The sequence below is a fragment of the Diachasmimorpha longicaudata genome, chromosome 8 (genome assembly GCF_034640455.1).
Source record: "Diachasmimorpha longicaudata isolate KC_UGA_2023 chromosome 8, iyDiaLong2, whole genome shotgun sequence".
In the NCBI taxonomy this organism is placed as follows: domain Eukaryota; kingdom Metazoa; phylum Arthropoda; class Insecta; order Hymenoptera; family Braconidae; genus Diachasmimorpha; species Diachasmimorpha longicaudata.
The window spans coordinates 5846784-5872379 of record NC_087232.1 but is presented as its reverse complement, the minus strand read 5'-3'; the positions used below and the strand labels follow the sequence as shown (position 1 = coordinate 5872379).

The 25596-nt window shown below is 37.2% G+C and overlaps 3 protein-coding genes across 13 annotated transcripts in view; 2 read left to right on the top strand and 1 right to left on the bottom strand.

Annotated features, from left to right (window-relative positions):
- The window catches only part of LOC135165036 (sodium/potassium-transporting ATPase subunit alpha), a 37089-nt gene extending 30448 nt beyond the window's left edge, over positions 1–6641 (top strand). For 6 of the 7 annotated variants that reach the window (XM_064125950.1, XM_064125954.1, XM_064125957.1 and 3 more), the window contains 3 exons: positions 1824–1998; positions 2107–2339; positions 2607–6641. In XM_064125950.1, coding sequence (XP_063982020.1) covers positions 1824–1998; positions 2107–2339; positions 2607–2727 — 529 coding nt within the window. In that variant the 3' untranslated portion in view covers positions 2728–6641. Of the gene's footprint in view, positions 1–229; positions 325–1823; positions 1999–2106; positions 2340–2606 lie in introns of all 7 variants that reach the window. The other variant, XM_064125951.1, reaches the window with a different exon arrangement.
- A 75-nt stretch (positions 6642–6716) lies between these two features.
- LOC135165044 (ribosomal RNA processing protein 36 homolog) lies at positions 6717–8214 on the bottom strand. The gene is made up of 2 exons (XM_064125966.1): positions 7992–8214; positions 6717–7703 (listed from the first exon to the last, which is right to left on the bottom strand). The coding sequence occupies exons 1-2, from the start codon at positions 8040–8042 to the stop codon at positions 7050–7052; spliced, it is 705 nt and encodes a 234-aa protein (XP_063982036.1). The 5' UTR covers positions 8043–8214; the 3' UTR covers positions 6717–7049.
- Positions 8215–8669: 455 nt separating this feature from the next.
- Positions 8670–25596, top strand: part of LOC135165035 (SLIT-ROBO Rho GTPase-activating protein 1-like) — a 35361-nt gene continuing 18434 nt past the window's right edge. The window contains exon 1 of one of the 5 annotated variants that reach the window (XM_064125945.1): positions 8670–9194. In XM_064125945.1, the coding sequence (XP_063982015.1) occupies positions 9113–9194 (82 nt within the window). In that variant the 5' untranslated portion in view covers positions 8670–9112. Of the gene's footprint in view, positions 9195–18772; positions 19467–24040; positions 24359–25596 lie in introns of those variants that run through there. The other 4 variants (XM_064125946.1, XM_064125949.1, XM_064125948.1 and 1 more) reach the window with 4 other exon arrangements.

Here is a 25596-nt window from a genome sequence, read left to right as displayed (position 1 = left end):
CCGCCACTCACAACATAAATTGATCAATGACGCATTTTCATTGCTTGACAGTCCTCATCATAAATTATATAAAAGAAAATCAAATTCTGTCATAATGAACTGGCACATGGAATCACTAGTTATATAATGATGAGAAAAGAACTTTAGGCGCTTTCTTTTCATCACTTTTGATTCTTCGCACACGAAAAAAAAAAATATTTTTTTATCTTAAATCATGGGTGGATGGCAGGTGCCGGCCATCTCGCTAGCCTACGAGGCACCGGAGTCGGACATTATGAAACGCCAGCCACGCGATCCTTACAGAGACAATTTAGTCAACCGAAGGTGGGTTACTTCCTTTGACACACCCCCTCCGACAACAACAACAAGCTGATTAATTCGATCAAGTCGTTGTCTATGCACCTGTCGTTTCATTAAATCGGTCATTTTTACATGGGCGACAGACATGCGATGATTTGGGAGGAATGGAGCAAAGTGGAGTAAACAATTAAATCTCATCATTTGTCCATTTGATTTGTCCACCAGGTTTAAAAGGAGCACTGGAAGTCGATCGTAATTTTTTTCATAATTTTATTTATTGAATCTCTTGACCATTTATTTCTCCCCCTAATTTGGCTATCAACCTTCATTGGCCCTTAAACGATAAAATTGTTTAACGTTCCACTTTCCCCCATCCTCCCTCGTCGATAAAGAAATATTTTGATCGTGGATTATTGCAGTAAATTACCTCCGTAAAATTTAAACAATTTTCTTTAAAACAATAACCCCATCAATTGTCTGTTACCCGTCCCAATACAAAATCATTAAAAAATCACCCACAACAATGAAAAAAAAACCATTAGCCTAGAAAAGAATAGCACCAAGCAGACACACTAGGGTCACGATCTGTGAGAATGCATTGAATGTCATAATCAATGTTTAGTCATTTAGATAAAATTAGTACACATGCGTTAAATAATTGTGCCACACTGTTCAATATTTTATTTATAAATTCACAATACAAACATAATTTATTAATTGACAGTTAGCCTGGATAGAGCCTCAATTAATATAATTTTCATTATCATTATACTTCAAATCACGCGATGGAGTGCACGAGGGAGAAAACGCATGGATAAACAAATCATAATCATTCACTTAAGCAGATAATCTCCTTTCTTACTGATTTATTTTCATATGGGAGAGATAAACAAAATGAAATGACGAAAGTTAACGTTTGTGGAAAATTTGAAAAACAAAACGTTTAATGGGATTCACAATTTTTTTTTAAATTGAGGGCTATAAGAATCTTCCATTGGAGGACGTTAACGAAAGGGTCCAACGAGAGAGACAGGTGGACTTCTCGTAATTGTCAATTGGCTCCCGAATTTGATTCGAAGATCAAATGGGAGGGTTTTACCTCTAATTCCCGTATTAATTAAAAAAAGAACATTTCATTTTGTCAAATTCTCTCCCTCTTCTTTCAACACTTAATAAACTACTGAAAATGCACGAAAGCTTTGATTGTCGCATGATTCGTCAGTGAGCGATTACGTGATGGTAACAAGAGTCATTGAGCTTGGTAAGTTACGACTTTAACCCTTTTGTTATCCTGAGCTTTTTAAAAACTTCTAAGCAAATAGTATGAGTACATAAATGGGCTTTTTACCTGCAACTAAACACCTCGTAAGAGAATCATAATCAACGAGGTAGAATAATTGGGATTCGTCTGAGACTCGAGGGAGAGATGAATTTCTTTCCATCAAGTTCCATTTGAATCGTTAGTATCGGTATTGGAGACTTGTGGGACATTTTTCAATTTAATTGGTGAATTTTAATCACAGGCTCATCTCCATGGCGTACGGACAGATCGGTATGATCCAGGCCGCCGCTGGTTTCTTCGTGTACTTCGTCATCATGGCTGAAAATGGATTCCTACCTACGTATCTTTTCGGTATCCGAAAGCACTGGGACTCCAAAGCTATCAATGATCTGACTGACAGTTATGGACAGGAATGGGTAAGGATGAACATTCGTTACTTCGCTACTGATTTGACTTCCATGATTGCGTAATGCAAAGGAAGCTTTGTGATAATTAATTTGTACAATATTAATTGTTTATTACAGACGTACAGAGATCGTAAATCTCTCGAGTTCACCTGTCACACCGCCTTCTTCGTGTCCATTGTCATTGTACAATGGGCTGATTTAATTGTCTGTAAGACTCGTAGAAATTCAATCGTTCACCAGGGAATGAGGAACTGGGCGCTCAACTTCGGTATTGTCTTTGAAACAGCTCTCGCTGCTTTCCTCAGTTATACACCTGGTATGGATAAGGGACTTCGTATGTTTCCACTCAAGTAAGTATCGCATGTTTTGTTATTTTAAGCTGTGATCGGATCGGATTGTCGTTAAGTGTCGTTTGGCCCTTAACGTTCGCCCCCACTATCGACCGCAAGATTATTAATAATCCAAACCTACTTCTTAAGAACGTTCACAATTAAAAATTGAATGTTCTCGAGGATCAATCGAGTCAGGACAAACTCATTAGCAAGATCATGATCCAACTTCAGCCGTCACTTTTCTTATCACTAAGAATCAAAATGAAAAATTCCCTCGTTTTCCAGATTTGTCTGGTGGCTTCCAGCCCTTCCCTTCATGCTCGCCATCTTCATCTACGACGAGACGAGACGATTCTATCTGCGCAGAAATCCTGGTGGCTGGCTCGAGCAAGAAACTTACTACTAAATTCTCCACCTCTGCCCTCCCCCCTCCCCCGTCCCCCAATAATAACAGCGAAGCGCATACCCACGCAAAAACACAATTCGATGATAAATCGATCGATAAAATTTATGAGACGATAAAACCCACGAAAACTGAAAATTAAAAAGTAAATATAATAAAAAAAAATGCGAATTAAAACCATTGAGGGCGTGCTTGCAAATCAGGATCAGTAACCACTCATTGTAATTAGTGCTGATTGTAATGAATATTGGAGGCTGGAGTGTGCTTCGTTGGCTAAATAATCCCTGTGAGGAAGTTTACTTATCGACCAGATGATACTAATCCCTTGATCATTGGTCACGTCAGAGATAATGAATAGAGCCTCGTTAAGAATGTGTCACTGCCCAATAATTGAAAATAACGCCTGGGATTTGGCTGATGGAGCTGATAAAATATATCCAGCCATTTGATTAATAGAAAATATTAAAATCATTAGACAGAGTGTGGACAGATGGGCCTAAAAGAAATTAACTAAAATTATAAATAGGTGAGACGAGCCAGTATGAACGAATTATGTTGAATAATGAGAATGATTATTTAAAATGAATAATTCGAGGTAGATTAATCTGTTGAATTTTAAAGAGAAATAAATTATTTAATCGAGGTAATTGGCGGTGTCTTGTGATACTCAACTCGATAATCTGTTGAATTAGATTATTTCATTCGATAAAAAATTTGGGAAAAAAATGTTTAACATGATCTAGGGACATTTAATGAATGGATGCTAATTAGATGAATACAGGCAGGACAGATGTATCCAATGACCATGATTATTTATCCTCGCTAGTGGCACGCCCTAGGAGTGAGCGAAGAAAGTCGTCAACAATAATAAACAATTAATTGGGATGAGTTTTTCAACACGTAATCGTTGAGAAAATTTTCGATGTCTCAATTAGATCGCAAAGTATTCATTTACAAAATGACGGTAAGCAAAATTCAAATTTATTTCAATTGCTTATTTCCTTGAATATCTCTGAATCGGTGGAGGGTATCGATGTTTATTCTAAAAATATTATTTGTAGATAAATTTTCTCAACTGCAAAAAAACATCTTGATTTAAATCTCGATATCCACCTCAAATCTGGAGATATGAATGAAAAATCGGCATTGAAAATAATATTGAATGAATTTTCAATTATGTTTTTCTTTTATTTTTCTCCATGAGATGTCAGAATACTTCTAGGTACTTTTTCAAAGGGAATTTTTTCAATTACAAAAGAAAATAACGAAACGTCTGAGTCTTCACCAAAAATAAAAATAAAAACATCCATGAAATAACGAGGGGAAGTACAAGAACCAGTAGAAAAATAAAAATTGATCAAAAACCACTAGTTTATCAATAAATTGAAATAAATATTTTTGAATGATTTCTCGATAAATGCGAAAAAACATTCTTAATCCGAACATCAACTGCAGACCGAATAAAGATTATAATAACAGATGGGAGTAAATAGTGCACGCGACGAGTAGATGTAGAAGCGAGGAAGATTTAAAAAATGTAATGAAATGAAAAAAAAAAATAATAATTCTACGAGCTATAGCTGGTGAATGGAAGTAATGCATTCTCACGTAGGGAAAATGAAATAATAAATATAATAAAGAGTAAATAAATGAAATGCATTCATTCTCTTAGGTTTTTTCATAGTTCTAAACGAGTGAGAGAGTTCAACCCCCGGCGCGAATGCCCTGTGAATCCCCCCCCCCCTTCCCCATGACTTCAATATTGTTTTTTTTTTTGGTTTTTAGAGAGAACTTTAGGGACTCGAGGTGGGAAATTGATGACGTTACAAATATACGCCCAAAGTGTTCATTATTAAATTGTGAAAATATATAACACTTGATTTAACATCTTGACACTCTTCTTCGCTCATTCATTACACTGTTAGAGGAGACGTGAAATTTCGGGGACGTTTGAAGGAAAATAATTGTGAAATTTCGGAATTTGCACTGATGATTCGATTAAATTCCCGGACATTATCTGGATTTTGTATTTTCAGAAGTGAAAGTCCTTGAAATTTTACAATCTGATAAAAATTATCCATAAATGCGCCGGAAATTTCACCAAATTTTTACCAGTATCAGCAACAACATGACAGATGCCATTTTACAATGAATAAATGCACAAGAAAATACAGAACATATACAGTATTTTGAGGGCTCCTCGAGACAATTCAACAATTTATTTTCAGTTTTCCTTGGGAGAGATGTGTTTAGCGTGGGATGTACAGGATTTTTTAATGAATTATACAAATAAATAAATAATTTATGGGTGACGACAGGGTGTTACGTGCCGGGGACTGTAGGAGCCCAATATAACGAAAATTACGAAAAAAAAAATTATAAAAACATGATAAAAGACGAAAAAAACATTATGAAAATAACAAAAAAATGCTTTGCCGTCGTGCGCCGCCTCACTTTAGGCTAATAATTTAATTATTAAAAGGTAATATTAATGATTATTGATATAATACATGTTATTATAAGATATTACTAGATGTAATTATTATGTATGGTTTAGTTTAGATCGTGTTGTTGAGAAAAAAAAACAAAGTATGCGTAAGATAATTGGAGATTAATTGGAGAGATGGGTTTGAGGTGATTCAGTGGCTGGAGAGGTGTCAGTGGGGGGTGATAATTTTTACATTGTCTGTGTTCTAGAGATCATTCATTAATAAATGTCGATAATTTATACTGGGGTGAATTTATTAGTGATTTTTGGGGAAAATCAATGAGGGATACCAAATGTGAGGGAATTTCGAGTTGAGTTTTTAGTGAATATCTTTGAATTTATGGGAGATGAAGAGATTTATGTGGAAATACTTTTTCTGCAGAATTTCGCAAACTACAAAAAAGTTTTTCACAAAAAATATCGGAACCGTCCTTCAATTCCAAGATATTTACGAAAAATTTCTGTTGAAAAATTAAATTTTCAATTGCAATTCCCTCATTTCCCCCTAAAATCCAAATTCCCCCACTTGTCCAGACCCTTCACAACCCCCTCGCCCTAGCCACCCCCAGAATTTCAAATCACAAATCACCCCTCACTGCGCCCAGCACCCCGAATCCCCGAAGAAAAAAAAACGAAAAAAAAACAAATTGAATAATGTTTTATTAATACTGTAAATATTTTAAATAATAGAAAAAAATGAACGACAAATGGATGAAACAAAGATGAATTAAAAAAATGCGTACGTGACTGGAGATAAATCACGTCTGACGAGGGCAATTGGGGATGATTTGCCCAATAATTCTGTTCTGAAATTTCACGCAATTGATCCCTCTCCACCCCTACCCCCTGTTGTCCCCTTCCCGTCCAAAAAAAAAATGAAAGAAATCCTTCGTTCGCTCTTTCGTTGATAAGCAGTCACATTAATTAACGAACACTCGATAAAATAACTGAACCACATTTTATCGACACGACAATGAGAGAACCAATGAAAAGAAAAATGAAAAGAGAAAAAAAAAATTGTAATTCACTCGCGAGCTTCCGCTGGTAAATCGATTGGACCCCATTCACAATCCGCTCATGGCTACAATCAACGTGATGATGAATATTATTGATAAAAGTACACATGCATTACAGTCCACAAGCGAATTAATTGCGATGAACAAATAACACGTGCTCACTCTGCTCTAAATGAATAACTAAAAAAAATCCACTTGTAACTGTAACATCCCTGTTTCTGATTGACAATTCCTTTCGTATTGAATTAATTAATTGATAAGTCTTTTTGTTTTCACGATGAAGTAAATAACATTAAGGAGGAAAGAAAAATGAATAAAATGATGAAAAAAATAATAAAATACAAAAATGAGAGACATTGTCCAACCCAAGTGTCATTACTTTTGATGTTAAATAAAAAATACATAATTAATAAGTCGGTTTTTCTAGTTTATTTGGGTAATAATTGTGGTTTTGTTGGGGAATTGATGTTGAATAAAAAAATACATAATTAATTGATTGGCTTTTCTGTTTTATTTAAATAATTAAGGAGCTTTGCGGGAGGTTTACAGATAGAATTATGATTCATTCATATGAATTTTTAATTGGTTGGGCCGTTGTTGAAGTCCAAACTTTGCAAAGAAATATATCACTTGGCACAAGTTCTTTGAGATTAAATAATCCATAGGAAGACTTAGGATTAAATGGTATTTAATCCACATGATCTTCTACCTCTTGAGCACTGAAACGAAATTCTTTTACCAAATATTCACTAGCCACCAATAAATTTACATAAATATTGCCATAAAATATGTAACTGCCCAGTTAATGTCAATAGAAATGATTAAAGACTAGTGTTCGACTCTGCGAATTTTTTTCTGTCCTTCCCCAGCCGCTTCTTCCTCAACCTCTCAATGTGTTTCTTCAGCTTCCCAGTGTTCTTCAGCTCCTCATACTGTGACACAAGATTCACAATTCGCTTCTCCGATTTTCTCCGGAATTTCGGCTTCTCGCCGCTCTTTATCGCCTCGACGATTTCCCTCTTCTCGGCGCTCTTCATCTCCGCCCTCTGTTTCTTCCTCGTCTCTTCCGTCAGCTGATTCTCGATCCTCTGGATCAAGTACTTGATCTTTTTTATTTGTTTTGGATCATCAGTGGTTTTTAGTTCATTTTTCAGGGCTTTGAGGTCATTCTCTTTCAGTTTAAAGAGAAAACTGTACGAGTTCTTGAAGGCTTTCTCGTCGTAATTACCGCAGAGCGGATCGAATCTGGGATCTCTCGGCTCGTGTTTCTTTACGTGAACAATTTCTTTTAACCGAGAGACTTGTCTCTTCGCTGACATCTCTCGGGGTCTGTTCTTGTTTTCTCGTTTGAATTCCGTTTTTTTCACCCGTCTCGTACCAAAAACTGCCTCGTTGTACACCTTCGAGCCCAGTTTCTCCTTCAATTTTTGTAAATCCTCGAAGCTCATCTCCGAGAGCTCTTGACGAATTTCAGTCTGTGAATGGAATATTTTGGTGGAAATGAAACATTCACTTGAATGAATTGAAGTTCACTCTGGAAATCTCTAATTATTATCCACTGGCAAATGTAATCAGTATATCTAACCTATAATTCTTATACAGTGGACAACCAAAACAAAGTTGTGTAGATCATCAAAATCTCCCGATTAAACAAAATACTTCAATCTCTGGAAAGAGTTTGTCAATTTTACTTTATGGAACCCTCGCTATCACCTACCAAAAATGTTAATTCCAACCTTCCCCCAAATTCTCGAAAAACTCACCCTGTCCTTTTCACTCTCCAGTAGATCCATAGTTTCGTCATCGCTACTCATTTTGGATGTCCTTAAGGGTCGTTCACCCTTGTCGAATCAATTCATTAATCAGTAAAAACAATAGAAATAAAGAAACACCTTTTAACCCACCAAATGTTTGTGTGTGTTGTTGTTCCTCACTCTCTGACTCTCAGAGGTTATGAGGGACATTGCTGACACTCATGGAGCGATTCAACGACGCAATTTCGTGGCGATGGCACATGCACTACGATTGTGAAGGTGCCTGAAGGTTTTTCCCTTTGAAGTCGCTTCATGAGCGTCAGCAATCACCCCGATAATCTCCAGTCACTAGCTCATCGTTTGTACTTGGTTTGTAGCCGTTTGTACTGACCTTAAAATGTTTTATAAGTTTCTCATTCATTTTTAAACAAATCATTAAACCCCCAACATAACTAGAGACCTCTGTGTGCCACAGGTACTACTAACAGACACCCTTCAGTCTCGCCAAAGATGGCGCCCCTTGTTTTACAATCCGTGGGAGGATAAGTTGCTAAGCAACGTAAAACTCACGCGAAAGTAGCGGCGTGACCCCCCCTCGATATGTCGAATTAATATACCCGCGCGATCCAAGAATATCTTTTCTCTCCCCCTCTTCGGGGGCCGCCGCCTAGCATTTTCAGTACACCAGGGAGAATCCGTGTGCTTCTCCACTGCCACGGCAACGTTACTCGTTGAATATACCGTCCCGTCGTGCCTCAAACAAGAGTCGCGTGTGTTTTTTTTTTCTTTCTCCACTCCAGTGATTCCAAAGGGGGACAAAAAGATACCGGGGAGGGGGCAGCGGTGACTTTCATGAATTTTTCGAAATTATCTTCCACGGCTGGAAAAGTCAGTGTGCCTGGAACCAGTGGGGTATTGAGACGCCGCTTCGTTAAACTCGACTTTTCAAATCGATCATTCGATATCGGTGAGAGACCGGTTTTCGCGGGTGCAGCCCGGATTTTTATGCACAACTGAGGCGATTCAACAGTGAAATATAGCAAAGTGTAGCTCGAGTTTGTGGATATATTTTTTTTACTTTTGTTTTTGTTGGTGGTTTGGAAGTGTGTCATTGTTGAAATCACCGGAGAATGGATGAGGAGCACGAGATCGACGGGGTCAAGTCGACCATCAAGAGACTGGGGTCCACAAGGAAATTGCTTGTTTTCAACAGTGAGTTTTGATTTTTTGGTTTGTCGAGGGGTGAATTTTTGGTGAATAATATGTAAATTATTTATAGGATTGTTTACAGTGATTTTAGCATGTCGTACACTGGGGAATTGTCGAGTTGAATCGAGTGAACGTTCGATTTTTTGGGAATGTCTTCGATTCAACGACAGATGCAGAAATTTTTGTTGAAAACAATTTGTGGAGGAGACAGGTGTGGGCCTAAAAGGTCTTGTGATGATTTCTCCTAAAATGGCTTCTCATCGAGATCAATCGGTATTTGGGATTCAAGAAATTGTGAATAATTAGAGAACGAAATCAATCAGCCCATCTGCTGAGTCACTTTTTGCTGAATCTTCTAATCTGAGAGAGATAACGAAATTATTGTTCTGATTCATTTTGTAGCTCGTGAAATCCTCTACAAATAAGTTCTTAACAAATAATTGGGGAAGGGGAGGGGTTGCCCTCCCTTTCTCCTCCATCTGGTCCCCAGGTAAAACTCAATTGATTCTGGTCAATAATTTCTGGAATTTACGGTTCTACAGAGACAGAAGTATTCAGTCATTGCAAAACCTTCGTAAAAATTATGAGCCTCAAACTCGCTTGACAACTACAAAAGTAACTGACAAAAATTACGTGTCGGGAAAATTATAAAAAATGATGAACATTAGGGAGCTCCCCGAAAAAATTCCGTAACATAAACTTTTCATAAAAAATATCTCAACAACATTTTTCTAGGGAATTGCGGAAGAAGTTTGTTTTTTATGAGATATTCTATTTTAGGAAATTCTCAAAAAACGTTCACATTCACAATGATCATTCATTTTCCCCAGTCATTACAGTATAAAACATGCAAAATATTTTTTCGCCAATCAAGTAGGGACCCTCGTACTAAATAATATGATTTTGTATCCCTGAATGTTTCTTTTCAACTTCAATCAAAAAACAAGCACATGAATTAACGCCATGACAATCACCCAATATTATTTGATTGACGTGTCATTGGAATAAATGTCTCTCGTTGATTTATTCCCGTGTGACCCATTTGTCCCCACAGGGGGATAAAACATTCTCGTCCCCTCGAATAATTTTCACGATAATATTGATCTAGATTTTGTTAGATTATTCTTCGGAATAAATCTGTGTTTATTTGGTGGAGTCTGTTGTTGTCAGATCATCATTGATCCGCACCTCTCTCAAGGTACCTCTCGAAGAAAGCCTTAGACAGAGAAAAATTTAGTAAAATGGAGGGATTATGTGTTGACTCAACCATTCGATCTCGTTCAATAGTGTCAACGGAATAATTCATTGATGGAACGAAATATGTCGGCACTTTTACTTCAATCGTGGCTTCTGAGAGCCCCGAACATGAACCTCCTGCTACCATCAAATGACGGTTCGCAGCTATCGTGTATCGCTTCCTATTCCCTGAATATTTCATCGAATTTTTATAATTATTTGAATGTCTCGCCTTTCGTTGATCTGAAAACTTATTGTGGGTGCGTTCCATTGGGAATCCCCTGTGAAAATGAAGAATCAAAACGTTGAAACAATAGAATTCTATTTCAATACGAACGAATATCCATCCATCACGATATCTTTCGTAAAATCTACGACATTCTTCTATGTAATATTCGTCATCGCGCCCTTTGGAAGGATCAGGAGTCTCCAAAATTTTGGACGCCTGATAAGATCGATAGTTGACATATTTATCTAACGATAAATCGACGCTTTCACTCGGACATTGATTTCCATTATCAGTTTTGCATTTTTTTTCTACAGATTAATTTTTCTCACATAAGTGTTTATCGTTTTCAGTGTAAAAAGCAATTTTTGATAATATTTCATTTAACACCCAATTGGAGTCCACAGATCGATTTTATTTTAAATGGCGGATTTTTTGTTCCTTTTTTTGCTTTTCACCTATTTTTGCACATCGGTGAAATTTTTTACCCGACATTTTAATGAAAAAATAACTCAGCAATTGCCACTCGGGCTTCGAATTAATCGAGCATTTCTCTCAAGGTTCCCTGCACTGACAGAATAATTTTGCTGCGTCGAGAAAATTTTATTCGAACCAACAATTATTCACTTTTTAATTTTCAAAATAAGCATAATATTGCGAAGAGTCTCAAATATATTTTCTTCAGATATATTAATTGAAAAATAGTTAATTCACTCAATTAATGAACAATTTATTCCTGCGTTTTGTAATTCAATTTTTTCTGGCTTATTTTATTACTCATTAATTCCAATTAACATTCATCTTGTCTCTCGGACAAATGAGATCAATTGTCCAACAGTCTCTCCTCACGATCAATGTTTTGATAACCAAGTTCAAACACGATGACGGCGAGAAAAGATCAAAGATTCGTATTTTTAGATATTACAGCTTCAGAAATCATGTCAAACTTTAATGCCTCACCTGCTCTGATTTACGGTTTCATATAAACTTCTGATGAATTTATCGTGCCCTAAATTACCGAATGTCTCTCATAAGATTAACAGTAATTAATAAAATCGAAGAAGAAACACAGATTGAAAATTTTCATAGCCAGAAAATCCTTAGGTAGTTCGAAAAAAATGTAGTGTTTACACTTTTCAAAATGATAATTTGAGGTACAGGCCCGAAATGCCATTGGCCATGAAACTGGCAGGTGCAATTTGTTTGTCGAAGTGTCATTCCGTAGACACTGGCAAACTACCAAAAGACACATCCTGGATTTTCTCGGTTAGAATACAAATTGATGGAGACGATAAAAAACTCTAGGGGAATATATTACTTGGGACTATGTCAGGTGTTCCGTCTGTTTCTTCGGTGGGAAAGACGGAAGAGAATTTTCATTGTTCGAGCCCTTTTTACTCCCTGTAGATGAGAATTTTCCTATCTAATGGATATTTCAACATTTCGTGAACTGAGAGAAACAAAATTTATTTAGTTGAAGAGATTTTCTTTCGTAATGAATCAATCATCCGTTTTAATTATGTAAATCTTGGAGGACATTCGATGATTGAATGATATTTGCAACAATATTATTATTTTTAAATCATCTGATTTTTCTTTTTTTTTTATCTCAAGTGTCGGAAGTGTCTATACTAACATTTATTTTTTGTCAGATTGATTGATTATTTTTTCGTCACTTGCGACAGTCAAATGATTTTTGTCATTTTGTGAAGCACCAATTTTATATGCTGATTTTGAATTATTTCCACGTTCATTGGGTTGATAATGGAATTTAGTCAGACCACCTGAACCTCTTCTCAGAGTTCATCCCTTCTCATATCGATTCTACTCCGACGATTCTATCTTTAAACGGGCTATAAAAAATTTATCGGACATGTCCAGAATCATGAAGTGGAATCCTTTTCAAAACTTCAGTGAAATGGAGCCAGAGTGACTTATCAAATTTGATATAAATGAATGTCAAGTGAGAACAAAATGATTAATAGTACATGGAAGATAACTCCGAATAAAACTTAGACCTCTAGAGGGCGAAACTTGGGCCCAAAGACAATCCACCGCTTTTTAGGTGAACTTTTGTTGGAAAAATTAGACTTCAGAGACTAATTTTTATCCAAAATTTAAATATCATTGATTTTTAAAAGTGCGTGAAATTTATTCGATAAAATATCCCTAGATTTCTTGATCCAACTCTAACAAATGATTGAATGATCTGAACCGAAATGATGAGAGCCCTCGATGAACTTGGCTACAAAAACCAATCCTATTATTGTCACTCGCATCTCCTTTGAAGGGTCTAAAAATAGCGGACTTGCGATAGAATATTCAAATGTGTACTACACAACTCTGAGTGAACGTATATGGAGACAAGAAATGATGTTTGCAAATGGTTTAACTAACGCCGTAAGTTAAACTGTATAGAATATATTTATTAATACACGAGCCCTGGAGCGAGTCAATCGTCCGTGGAAGACGGGGTTTTCCGTTCGAATAGAGTTTGAGCCATTCTCCGAGCCGCCTGCCCCTATTATATAGAATGCCTCGTGGCTTGTGAATGCAACGGATACAGACGTGAACAAAGGTTGCAGCAACCTTGAAAATAATTCACTATTACCAACGTTTGCGTTTTGTTGTTGGGAAAGTGCGGTTTTTTGTTGATGGGAATGCATCAGGCTTTCCGGGAATGGTATACGTATGTGGTAGTTTTCGGAGGGTGAGGGAATAATCAAACTACGATGAGGGTCAAATAGGAAAGGTCAAGAGGATCAAACGGGAGGGCCCGAGGGAAAGGTTGAGAAAATCAAATGGGAGAGATGGGGTATTGGGCCAGTCTTGTCTCCTTCAGAACTTGTGCCCCTTTTGATTGATCTGCTCGTCCCCTCCCCTCAACCCTCAAGGCTATTTGACCCTAGTAGGTCAACGCGGAATTGCCGTGGATTTTTCTGTCTGGAGGGTGATCTGTGGTGAGAACCAAACGGAAGGGATGAAGGACATCGTCAGGAAAATCAAACTATGGTGAGGGTCAAACGGAAGGGACAGCAGAAAAGTTCGCGAGAAGCAAATGGGAGAGACCGGTGTAGAGGTCGAGAAGGTCAACCGATAGAGTCAACAGGATTGACTACTGTATTTGTCTTCGTCACTTGATCTTCAGGCGCGATTGACTCTCCTGATTGATCTAGTTGTCGCATCGGTTCAATCCGCAAGAATATTGACCCTGGATGTGACCTTGAATTTCCCGGTTTAGGATTTAAACAGTAGGGAAGTCAACCGGAATACTTGAATATCTGAATCGTCCTTTTATTAGACCCTTCGGATTATTCTTCTCATCTCTCGGTCCTTTGACTCCACACAAGATTTCACTCTTTATGACCTTGAAGGGACCAAAGAAAAAATATTCTGCATTCTTCTATACATTCACTCTTTGTTGGCTGTTCCACTTTGCCTCAATCAACCGTATATCGAGAAAGTTATTGAGAATCGTTAAAACTCTGGGTCTTTGGCCGGTTTATAACCGAATGCTGACACAGATTCGTGGAATATCGTGCGCGGTGTTTGAAGCGCTTTGGGACAATGATCTTGTTACAGTCAAGAGGTCTATCTCGTTGGGGTGAAAGCACGTGGATAAGTGGTAGGCAAAAACAGCTGCTGAAGAGCCCTCTCGATCCCTCCGAGGTGTGAAGCCGCGTGCTGTGGTCGAGGATCATTAAAATTTTTATTACATCGAAATTCGATTTTATCGAGAAAGTCATAACTAGAACATTTTTTTTATTCAGGTAACAGCACCTGTAGTTCGATAAGTGGAGCTTCACTAGGGTGAGGGTCAAATAATGGTGGGCTTTCTTCTGAAATTATATTTTTAAAAGTTTCCGCAAAAAAAATCCAAAAAAGATCTTCCAATGTCCAGTGGATTGAACAAAACCTTCGAAAAGGTTCAAAATTAAATCAAATTGTCGAACAAATCGTGTTTTCCGGTTTTACCAGTTTATAAATAATTTCTCTGGAAAATTGTCTATCAATATCATGCAAGATTATGTATAATGATAAGGATGAAAGTGGATAATTCAGGAAGATAATCACTAATCACATCGAGACTATTCGGTCAACAACAACTTTCAAAGGAAATCCCTGAGAAAGTGCAATAAAATGATAGGATAATCAGTTTGATATGATAAAATTTGACAAAAAAATTTCTAGTTTATTAACTATATGTCTAAGTTATCAAAGAACTCGCGGGTAAACACTGACAGATTATACAGCGGAAAAAATTATTCTGAGAATACAAACATGAAGTCATACTTTTTTCTCTCCGATGCAGCAGAAATTTATTTTCTTTGTTCGAGTGGAATCGTTCGTAATCACAACAATTAGTCTGAAAATGATTAGTCGGGACATTGAATGCTATTGCATAATGCTCTTCATTACGTAATTAGTGAGGTATGAAATATTGCAATTCAATAGAATGCTGATGTTGTGGAATCCTCTGGGTGGTCATTGATCCCCAGGATCGTAAAAAAATTTGTGACTCCCATGTGTCCCAACAGAGGGGAATTATGAACTCCGTTTCATATGCGTTGGGGATACCACACAATATAAATGTTCAAATCAATTTTGGGGAGTGAATTCAATGCAGGATGTTAGGGCTCAAGGTGTGAATATGGAACCGCCCTTTATTTTGACACCCTTGGCGATGTTAACAGATTTTTAATGGTGTGGAACGCAGGTCGGTACCAATTTTGGGCTCATTCGGGCCAAGTGGAACCGTAGAAACCAACAAACAAATGAAAACAAAATTAATCTCTCGTTTGACCCATTCACGTCTCCCATTAGACCCTCAAGAACCCAACAAGAAGATCAATCCGGAAGGTCAATCATTCGTAAAGGTCAAATGCAAGAACCAAGCGATGTGACTACTTTGTTTACCCCTCTCACTTGACCCACCCACTTCACCTATTTGACCTTCCAGAAAATATAATCCCCTTGACCCTCTCCACTCCCCTTAACCCATGATATTCTCTTTTATCCCTTTAACCTCGAATAGTGACTCCTTTCCTCACCCATTTCACCTTTTTGAGTTCTTCGCCGATGATTTCCCCTTGACCCTCCCCAATCTTCGCCCCTCAAAAAACCTAATTCATTACCATTCACTAGCCCTCAATTAAATGACGCTAATTTACGAATTGTCTAGACAATCCCAGCAATAAATAAACCATGAGTCTGAAAACAATGATAATAATCATCCAGAGATGACCGTGAGACTTGAACTCGCCTATCGTCGCGTGTTTGAATTAAATATCTAGCGTCACCTCTGGTAATTACTCCCGCGTATATATTCTCACGACTTCTACCGTATGAGGGGGGAAGGGGGGGGGGAGGGGGAATTTGGGAATAATAAAATTGCTGGCTTTCCTGGTAATATTGGAGTTAATATCTGCTGTGTATTCCTGTTCAGTGTGAAACGGAGATGTAATGAGAAGTCTGATGAAAACAGACGGAGTGAGGACGGAAATTCTGTTACGAAAATAGATGTCTCTCTCATTTTTATTTCATTTGGAACAGGGGGCGGTTTCTGTTCTGATATTCCCGTTTAATTTCTGACGATCAGAAATTATTTCCTCATTTTATAAGACTTTTCTGGATAAATTGAGAGAAAAGAATTTTGTAAAGTTGGGAATTATGAATTTCAAAATTTTTAACGACTGCAGTTGTGAGGATTTGTAAAAAAACTTTTCATGGAAAAATAAAATTCCAGTAGGAAATGTCTTATGATATTCTTTCACTTTCATTCATTATGATAATTGCTTATTTAAATGTCGAATTAAAATTGTTGAACTGAAAATTTATTGACATTAGAAACGATTTGAAAGCAGTTTATTCTTTCAAATCGAAAATGACGAGATTCATTTGATGATTGAAGAACCATGAAATCTCCGCAGAAATATGATCAGAATGATCGTACGGTCAATCGTAATATCGTTCATTCAGGGGTGAACTCGTGATAATGACAGTGTCCATCTCTGTCTACCAGCAATTTATAACAATTCTCCATCAAATAAAATGTTTTTCCCTTGTACTCATTTCACTCTGTTCAATGTACCCAGTGCAGAAATGTCTCGATGAAAAGTTAAACACTTGTTGACCAATGCTGTTGGCGGTGGGATAGGGCCTCGCATGACGGCCTTTCACTCGTTGGTGCGGCTGGAAACATCGGGCCCAACATAGCCACCATACACACCTCCAACCGCAAACAGAACATTGCATGTACTGGAGCCTTTGACCTGGGCTTTGGACACTGTTGTGTGCAAGTGCATATACATTCACTCGTGAGGGAGAGTCACAGTCACGGTCACGCTTCGTAGGGCTTGAATCACAAGGTTATCGTGCATGTGGATGGGATAAAATGAGGAGAGTGTGTATCCTTCCCTGTGGAGTGGTGGTATGTGCCGATAAAAATTAGTCGTATGTCCACAGCTGTTTTTGGTTCATGTCAGTATTTTATTTACGAAAAGTAGTTTCAGGGAAAAATTTGATCTCCAGGGGGTGAAACGAGGGACGAAGATTACTTTTCACATTTCACCCTCTGGAGGTCTAATTTTTATCCAAAATTTCTTTCTGAAATATTTAGAATAGTTTCAATAAACAGAAACAGGAGAGTAGACCAGGGGCCTTTTGTCAAATGGGCCTAGAGTGTGGAAACTGTGGTCCCTAAGAGTCGGGATAAAGTGGGCGTACATCGGAATATCGATATATCGACATATCGATTATTACCATAAATCGATTTTTTTTAAATCGATTCTCGAGAATTCGATACTTCGAGAGTATTTCGATAGATTGATTTCAGTCTCAGTTTGAGTTCATATCCCTATAAAATATCGAATGAAAGATCTGCGCAAATCTCGTGGAATTTTCGCAACTCTCGTCGATCCGCAATTGCAATCTCTTGAAATTATTATTATTATTATTTGAAAATCTTGATCTATGGGATAGTCTCACCTCATTCTTCTTACAAACCCATAAACAAACTAGACCAGGGAATAGTCTCCTAGAATTACCCCTCCTTATCTTCTCCACGCAACCCCGCTATCTCCCTCTACTCGCCGAATCGCCATCGCAGGGCTAATAAATCGTCTCGTTTCTTCTCCCTTTCTCTCTCTCTCTCTCTCTCTCTCCTTCGTTCTCTTACCCTCCCCCCTCAGACCGGTGATCACAACGTGGGGATATTGCCTCCACGTCCTGGCGTGTGCTATTCCTCGCTATTCGGTCAGTTGAGTTCAGAACTCCCATCCTCGTGCATTCACATTTTCTCTTTTCTCCATTGTAAAAGTGCAATATCGTGACAGTTTTTCCCCCAACAATATACCATGAATCGTTAATGGAGGGATTATTTTTCGAGTGCCTGATCGAATTGAATTTTATACGCTTTCAATCATGTTCAGATTGAAAGGTTTTTTAAAGTAAAAAACTAGTGAATTTAACTTTCACAATATCAATTGAGTAAATAAAAACTAATTAATTAATGAGAGTGAGATTTTTAAAATGAAAGTTGAATTTATCACGTAAAATGTGAATTGAGAATTTCATTGAGAGTTTTCATTTATATTTTTGTCGGGCATTTATGCGTGCCCTAGGGACTTTTACTCCCGTAGTGTGTCGCCCCACCCCGTTACTCTGGAGGGCAATGCCACGGCACCAAAAATCCCTAGTACACTGGTCCTGAAAGGTATTATTTCAGTCCTGTAACAAAAATATTTACTTTAAACGTTGGTACAGAAATACTTTCACGTCATTCTTGTCACGTGACTAAAAATCCCTAGGGGATTAGTCATGAATGACGTCTCCATCAAGAAAGCAAAAAATATAGGAAAACAGGAGATTACACGAAAAAATGCCCTTCTTCACCAGTACTCTAGGGATTTTCCCTCACGTGCCATCAAAATCCCTGTCTCACTTATCCTGAAATATTCAAATTTACCCCATAAAAGACTCGTCATCTTGTGCCACCCCCACGACGAAAACCCACTTTTCTCACGAGTTCGTAAACCAATACTTTATCCCACTCTCTCCATACAAATTCGCCACAAAGTTTTTTTTGCCACCACGTTGGTAAGCGATTTTTTTCGCACGCGCAGAGCGCCCGAGACGAGGTTTCACGAGGCCCCTGATAACACCACAATTTCGTCCCGATAAAAATCCACAATAATCCACCGAAACCATCGTCTCACTGACGTCTCGTCTAAAATTAAAAAAAAAACTCTAGTCAAGTGTATGGAGTAAATGCGCATTGTGTGTACAACACGAAGTGTCTCGAGTCCGGAAGTGAGAAAGAGAGTGAACAGAGGCCGTCAGTGGCGCAGCATCCGAAGCGGTCCACAGCATCCTAACACAAAGGGAGAACGAGCAATTCAGGTTGAAGAGAGACAGGAAATATCCCCCGGTTGCCTGGCGACCAGCCAGCCATCTAGTTCGATCCCAGCCGGCCGAGGTAGCGGCCCGTGCACACCCTGAAGACCATATCCAACTATATATACATTTTTTTTACTCGTTTTCCTTGTGAATTAAGGACTACTCCGATCCAGTGATTATTCATGAACAAAATTTATCAGACGCCCTGGAGGGGTGGGGGTATAGTCTGAGAGTGATTGGACCCGATGGTGGTGTCCTGGGACTGACGATAATGACGAGATTTTGAGATAAACGAGTGGTTAATTGACTAGTTGAGGTTTACAGTGAAAAATAAGGAATCATGTTTCAGTGCATTATTCAACAGAGAAACGGCTGGATCCATCCCTCCAGTCCCGAGACCAAGGACGTATTTCCAGGTATGAAGTTTTTGCTCGAGAGAAGATTAATGCTTTGATACAGGAAAACATTTCGATTCGTATTTTCGCGTGTTGGAGGAGAGAAAGGAGAGGCACTGGAGGAATTTTAAGACCTTCTGGGCGGATTAAATTGTTGGTTATGAGGAACTTGATGTTACATTCACTGTTTTTAGTGTAGAATTTTGAGGGTTGGGGGTTTGAAAAATCATTTCTGATATCTTGTTGAGCCTTATTTCTCTCGGTAGTGAATTCTTTTACGAAAACAAATCAGAGAGCCGGAATTCCCATAAAAATGTTTCGTGTATCCCCTGAATGATCTCTCCATCTCCCCCAAATACTGAATAATTGATTAATTAAGTTAAATTCTTCATTGTAACACAATTTCCTCACATAATTATGAAATTTTGGAATTTACCGATTTTGTCATTAATTTGCTGATAAATTTCCCCAATCGAGCTGAATAATTTCACCGCCTCCCTAATAAAGTTAATAAACTTGGTAAATATATATGAACTTTCAAGTTAACCGGAAGTACCGGCACTTTTCATACGATTCTATTATCGTTGACTGAGTGTAAGGGGTTAACGTGCCACTTCCACAACGTGATTCATGTCTTCATGATTTTCTCAGAGCTATCAGTGCTAGAGTTGTGATAATGTACCCAGCGCAATGACATTTCTCGTCGATCATTTCAACTTAAATGAGAGTTTTATCCATTTATCATGGATTATCCATTCATGGGAGTGAATCTGTAGAAAATTTTTTTATCTTAACTCCTGAGAAATGGATGAAGGCGAGGATGATAAAGGAGACTTTCGTGCATTTTCATATCAGATGAAGCTGGAGGATTCGATAAGACTCCAATTTATGGTTAGCAACAGCGACTCTATTGGAGGGAAATCGTAGTTTAACTATTAAATCGCCATAATATTTATAAATAAAATAGAAGGGACGAGAGTGGAAGACTTTTACTTCGATCCTCAACAATATTTTATAATTAATAATAAGAGAGTCTTTTTCTTTCAAATGATATTTGATTCTTAAACATCTTTCTGGAATTATTTTTGATTAGGACAGACAGATCTGAATCTTCAGATGATTCTTTCATTTTTAAATCTGAGAAATATGACTGTACCGTTGATAGATCAGACTTTGGAGACTTTCCAGAGTTTGGAGTTTCAGATGAACCTTTCCGATGATTTGATAAGAAAGCAATTTAAAATTGGAAATGTTTAATCTATTAAAATGGCAATCACCTTCGATTCGCCGTAGGGAATATCTAATTTATCGGAAGGGGAGGGGAGGGAACGGTAATTTGCAAATTAGATGAAATATTCTCATGTGAAATGCACATTTTTTCAACAGAGGTGACTTTTTCCCTCAGTCTGGCGCCATAAAAATCCACTATTTACTTAATAGGAGCTTCAATAACTGCACGTAATTGCTCATTAAGATCGTCTGAAAACTCAAATTCAATCCAATGCAATAAATCCATAGTTATTTTAACGAATAGGTGACTCTGTACCCAAACGAATGAGAGGAATTAGTGACGACACTGTTTGCTCATGCAAAGTCTGAAATGATGAAACCAGAGGTGAAAATTCCCGGGAAATTGGATTCTACCGCACATTGCATAATCGACAATTGACGGCGGTCGAAAAAGCCGATATCCAGAGGCGTTTGTCTACAATGAATTTATTGTAAAATAGTACGCCCGCATATACCGACCTGTGACCTCGACAAATAACCGGTTCATTCCCCCCTTTTACATCCACCATTCAATTTTCTTTTTACGACTCTTTCATTGTTCCGACTTGAATTGATGATGATAAAACACGTATTCTCTATTATTTTAACTCGAACCATCAGGAAATATGAAACCCATGAGCTATTAGTAACTCATGAACTCAAAATTGTATGACTTCATTCAAAAATTCCGACGCAAATTAAAAAAGAAATTAATTAATATCGATTTTGGTGAATTACGTCAGACTATAAAGATGACAAAAGTATTATTCACTGTTTCATATTATTGCATTTTGTTCATCAATCGATTTGTTTTCAGACGTCAAAATGATGCTGCCAAATTTATTCTCAAAACATTATCAAATAATTTTGGAGCAAATTTTTTCGTGTGCAATTGAATCAACTAAAAATATTTAAAAAAACAATCGAAAGTTTGTAAAATTCCCTCCGGGTATTTTGCTTCATTTGCAAATATTTATTACTATGATTCAAATAGTTGAGAGCCCTTCATTCAGACCCATAAATAAATATAAATAACTTTTGCAAAGAGATCCCATCAACGAATTCCGAAAATGTTTTGAGCTGTCGTGGGACAACAATTTTTCTGTTCATTAAAAGAATCCACAAATAAAGTTGAATCAATATCGATGAATCAGACTCGAAAATACCTGAATTGGAGGGAAAATCGATTAGATTCCGATTCATAATCGAGCCATTAGCCCACCTAATGGACTGACATAATGAAAAAATCAAAAACATCAATACAAACTATTAAAAACGTTTCAAGTGTCAACAAAAATAATTCTGGGTGTTGGAAAAATTTAATTGACTCGTGAGCAGATCCTGATTGATGTTATTGTCCCTCTCCCATGGACAATGATTATTCCGACAGGAAGGAAGCCGATGGAGAAGCTGCTGCATATCAATCCCCTTAGCATTCGCGCTTCTTCATCTCTTCTCATCCACGCCATGGCTCATTGTGCATTATTTAGGTGCGCCCTGAGCTCCAATTACCCGTTCCCTCTCTTCTCCCTAGTGTTTCATTGTATCATCAGTTGCCCCGAGTCATGCGACATCGATCCCAGAGTTGCCAGATGTCGTACCTTTTCGGAAATATCTAATTGATTTTATGCTGTCAAAATCAGCCGAATAAAGTCGATAGCGCGATCGATTGATGATTGTGACTGACGTAATTGATATCTCGTTGAGACTTCGCTATAATGTACCCTATTCTAAAAAAACAAAAAAAATTTTTGCAAAAAATATAAAAATAAAAATACCGTCCCATTTAATTAATAATTAATATTAATTAATTTAGTTTTTTTCTCTTTCATGGTTCACTGAATTCCTGATTACTCTGGCGACTTTTAACGAAAATAATTAGGGAATATATTTTTTATTACAGTTTAACGTCAAATTGAAAGATGAGCCGAGTCTTAATAAAATGAGATAATGTCAATCATCAATAATTTAAAGTTAGTTGAGTGGAATTTAATGTACTTTGTTAACCTAATTTGACAGCTATTTTCATTACTTACAAAATGAGCTGTGACTTGTCAAAATTGTTTCATTAAATCACGAGGTATCGAATGTAATTGCAATGAATTTTCCGTCTTGAACTAACATTAATCAAGTTCAATAATACCGTGAAGTAGTGGCTGAGTGAAATCGCATGGATTTGCCGCCATTTTAAACGTACTTTCATGTTCTTTCGAATGAATCCGCATTCATCAAAAACGCATCGTTAGATCCTCAGATATTTCGAATAAAAAATGAGACGATCGTTGGTCTTAACAAATTCAGGTGGAAAATTTTTTGACGATTTTCGAATTAACGAAAATCTATTAACGTAAAAAATTAAATACAGAAACCATAATTAAGAATTTAATTTCTTAAAATGAATGTCCTCTGACATACCACCTGTACCCCCCGCCGTCAAAGTAATTTAAAACAACCAACACAAGCTTAAAAAACCTGTTGTCTTATCGCTTCGCTACTGAACTCAATACCAAACAAAGTTATCTCACGCGATATTTCTTGTGACACTTACACGTCGTTTGTTTATATCCTCTCCCGAGAATGATGACAAATTACCGAAACAGTTAATTCCCCACATAAAATTCCAATCAGTGTCAATTAAACATCAAGTTCGTTCACCCCGGACAAACTTCCCGATTACTCTCGATCACAATTATGACCGCAATGATCTTAATGCCATTTGTTATTATTAATTACGACGCTCGTCACAATTCAGCGAATTTTTCGATATTTATTTGGTTGAATTGTCTGACGAATCAGATGACCCTACGCATCTTAAATCTTCGGACCATTTCGCCCTTAATCACCCCGCAATTTGACTCCTAACACCTTCTAATGGTCAAATTGTCTTAAAAATCAACACACCCTATACAGTTTAACTCTTAAGACCATTCACCCCTTAATTATAAAAAAATTAATAAAATCCTGTGATTTGTCATCGTTCTCAGAAGACAATCTAATTAATCAATTAATTTATAAATAATTCAGGCTTTTAAATCTCTAATAAACTACTTAATAAATCAAATAATTTAATTAATACCCTAAATAATAAATTTAAAAACAAATATCTGAGTAATTCCTATTCATTCATTAATACTTATCAACAAAAAATCGGTTGTCATAATCTTCTTTGTTAAATCCAAGCGAAATTTAACGTTCCTCAACTCGCAATCAATGTCACAACCCCCTCCTCACCCCCTCTCCCCTTAAGATCTCTAAACGTCTACATTTAACATGTGTTCAGCGACAGTAGAGAAACCCACGAGTAATTGCGGTTAATTTGCGAGATAAATCGAGGAACGTATCTCCTTCCTCAGTGAGCTCACGGCAGTCGCGTCGTTCGGTTCATCAAAAATCACGTCATCCCCTTCGAATAGGGAAATAAAATAATTCAATCAATGTTCACCAGATGTATTGAACATCCGTAACTCCTTAATGGGTAACTGTGTCTGTTGAAAACCCGTCGCGTTCTCCTTTTCTCAGTGGAAAAAAAAAAAACTTGTATCAGGTGAATGCCGAGGGCATTAACTTCTCCCCAGTTCAACGGAACATTAAATTTAATTGAATTAATCAGAATTAGTCATCACATTGTTAACCCACATATATCGGTAACAAAGTAACTGAATTTATTTCGACATTTGTTGAGGTCATTTGGTTTTAATCTGACGTTTATTTTCGATTTTCCCCGCTCGTATCTTTCAGCCAAAATACGTTCACGTGATTTTGGCTAATGGACAAGAATATTGTGAATTATTCGGTTATTTCGTGGTGCGTTTGCTTTCTGAATGGGTTTATAATATATACAAAAGGTTGATTACGGTTTTCGGGGATTTCGGAAGGTATTTACGAGAATGGCGGTTGGTAATCGAAATTTTGGGGAGCGGTAGCGAATTGTCGGGCTTGAGGTTGTTGCGCGACACGTGAAAGGGCTAAATAGAATGATTTTTTTCTATTGGTAATTTTTCAATAGAACAAATGTTCAAAGGAAAAAATTTCGGTCTAAACTTTTTTGTAGTTTTGAGAGCCGCAAAAAAGATTTTTGTGCCAATTTAATTTCCCTGATTCGGAGATATTTCTGGAAAACTCAATCAAGAGTTGAGTGTTGAATCGTTTCGAGGGCCAAATGAGAGACATGTGAAAGGGTCAAGGAGGTAAAATGGGCCAATCGAGTGAGCACTTCATTCATTACTTCCATTCAACTCTTAAGAACATTTGACCTTTGATATTACTCTTCGTTTTTGCCATTTGAACCTTAAGAATGTTTGGCCCTCATCGCGCCTCGGTCGATTGATCCTGAAGGGCGTATAAAGAATCCTGATTATTTCTGAATTGAACATTTTTTTTTAATTTTATTTGGCCCTTGATTTTTTTATTGTGGTAGGAAGGGAACCAAAAGAAAATTCCATTTTCATTTCTTTGTTCAAGCATAGAACAATAGACATGAACAAAGACATCAGAACAATCAAATTATCTTCAGAATTAAATGAAAGGGACAGGACAGTGTCAAAAGGGGGAAATAAAGACGACTGAAGAAGGATAAAGTGATCACTCCGCCCATTTCTCCCATCAGACTCTTAACAATCTTTGACCCTTCACCCTTCTGATTATTCTGCCAGTCTCCCCATTTAACCCTACACTGAGAAACAACATTTCTTATGCCAACAATATTTATTAACTGCAGGGAAAGTTCAGTAGCAAAGTGAGAAAACTAGTGGACTCATCTCTGGGTCGAGTTTTTGATCGATATCTTCGAATCTACGATAGATAGCAAAATTTTTGTCATGACCTTTGTTACTGCTCTCGATTCTCTCCATAAAAAAGGTCCTCATGAAAATTGTTCTATCTT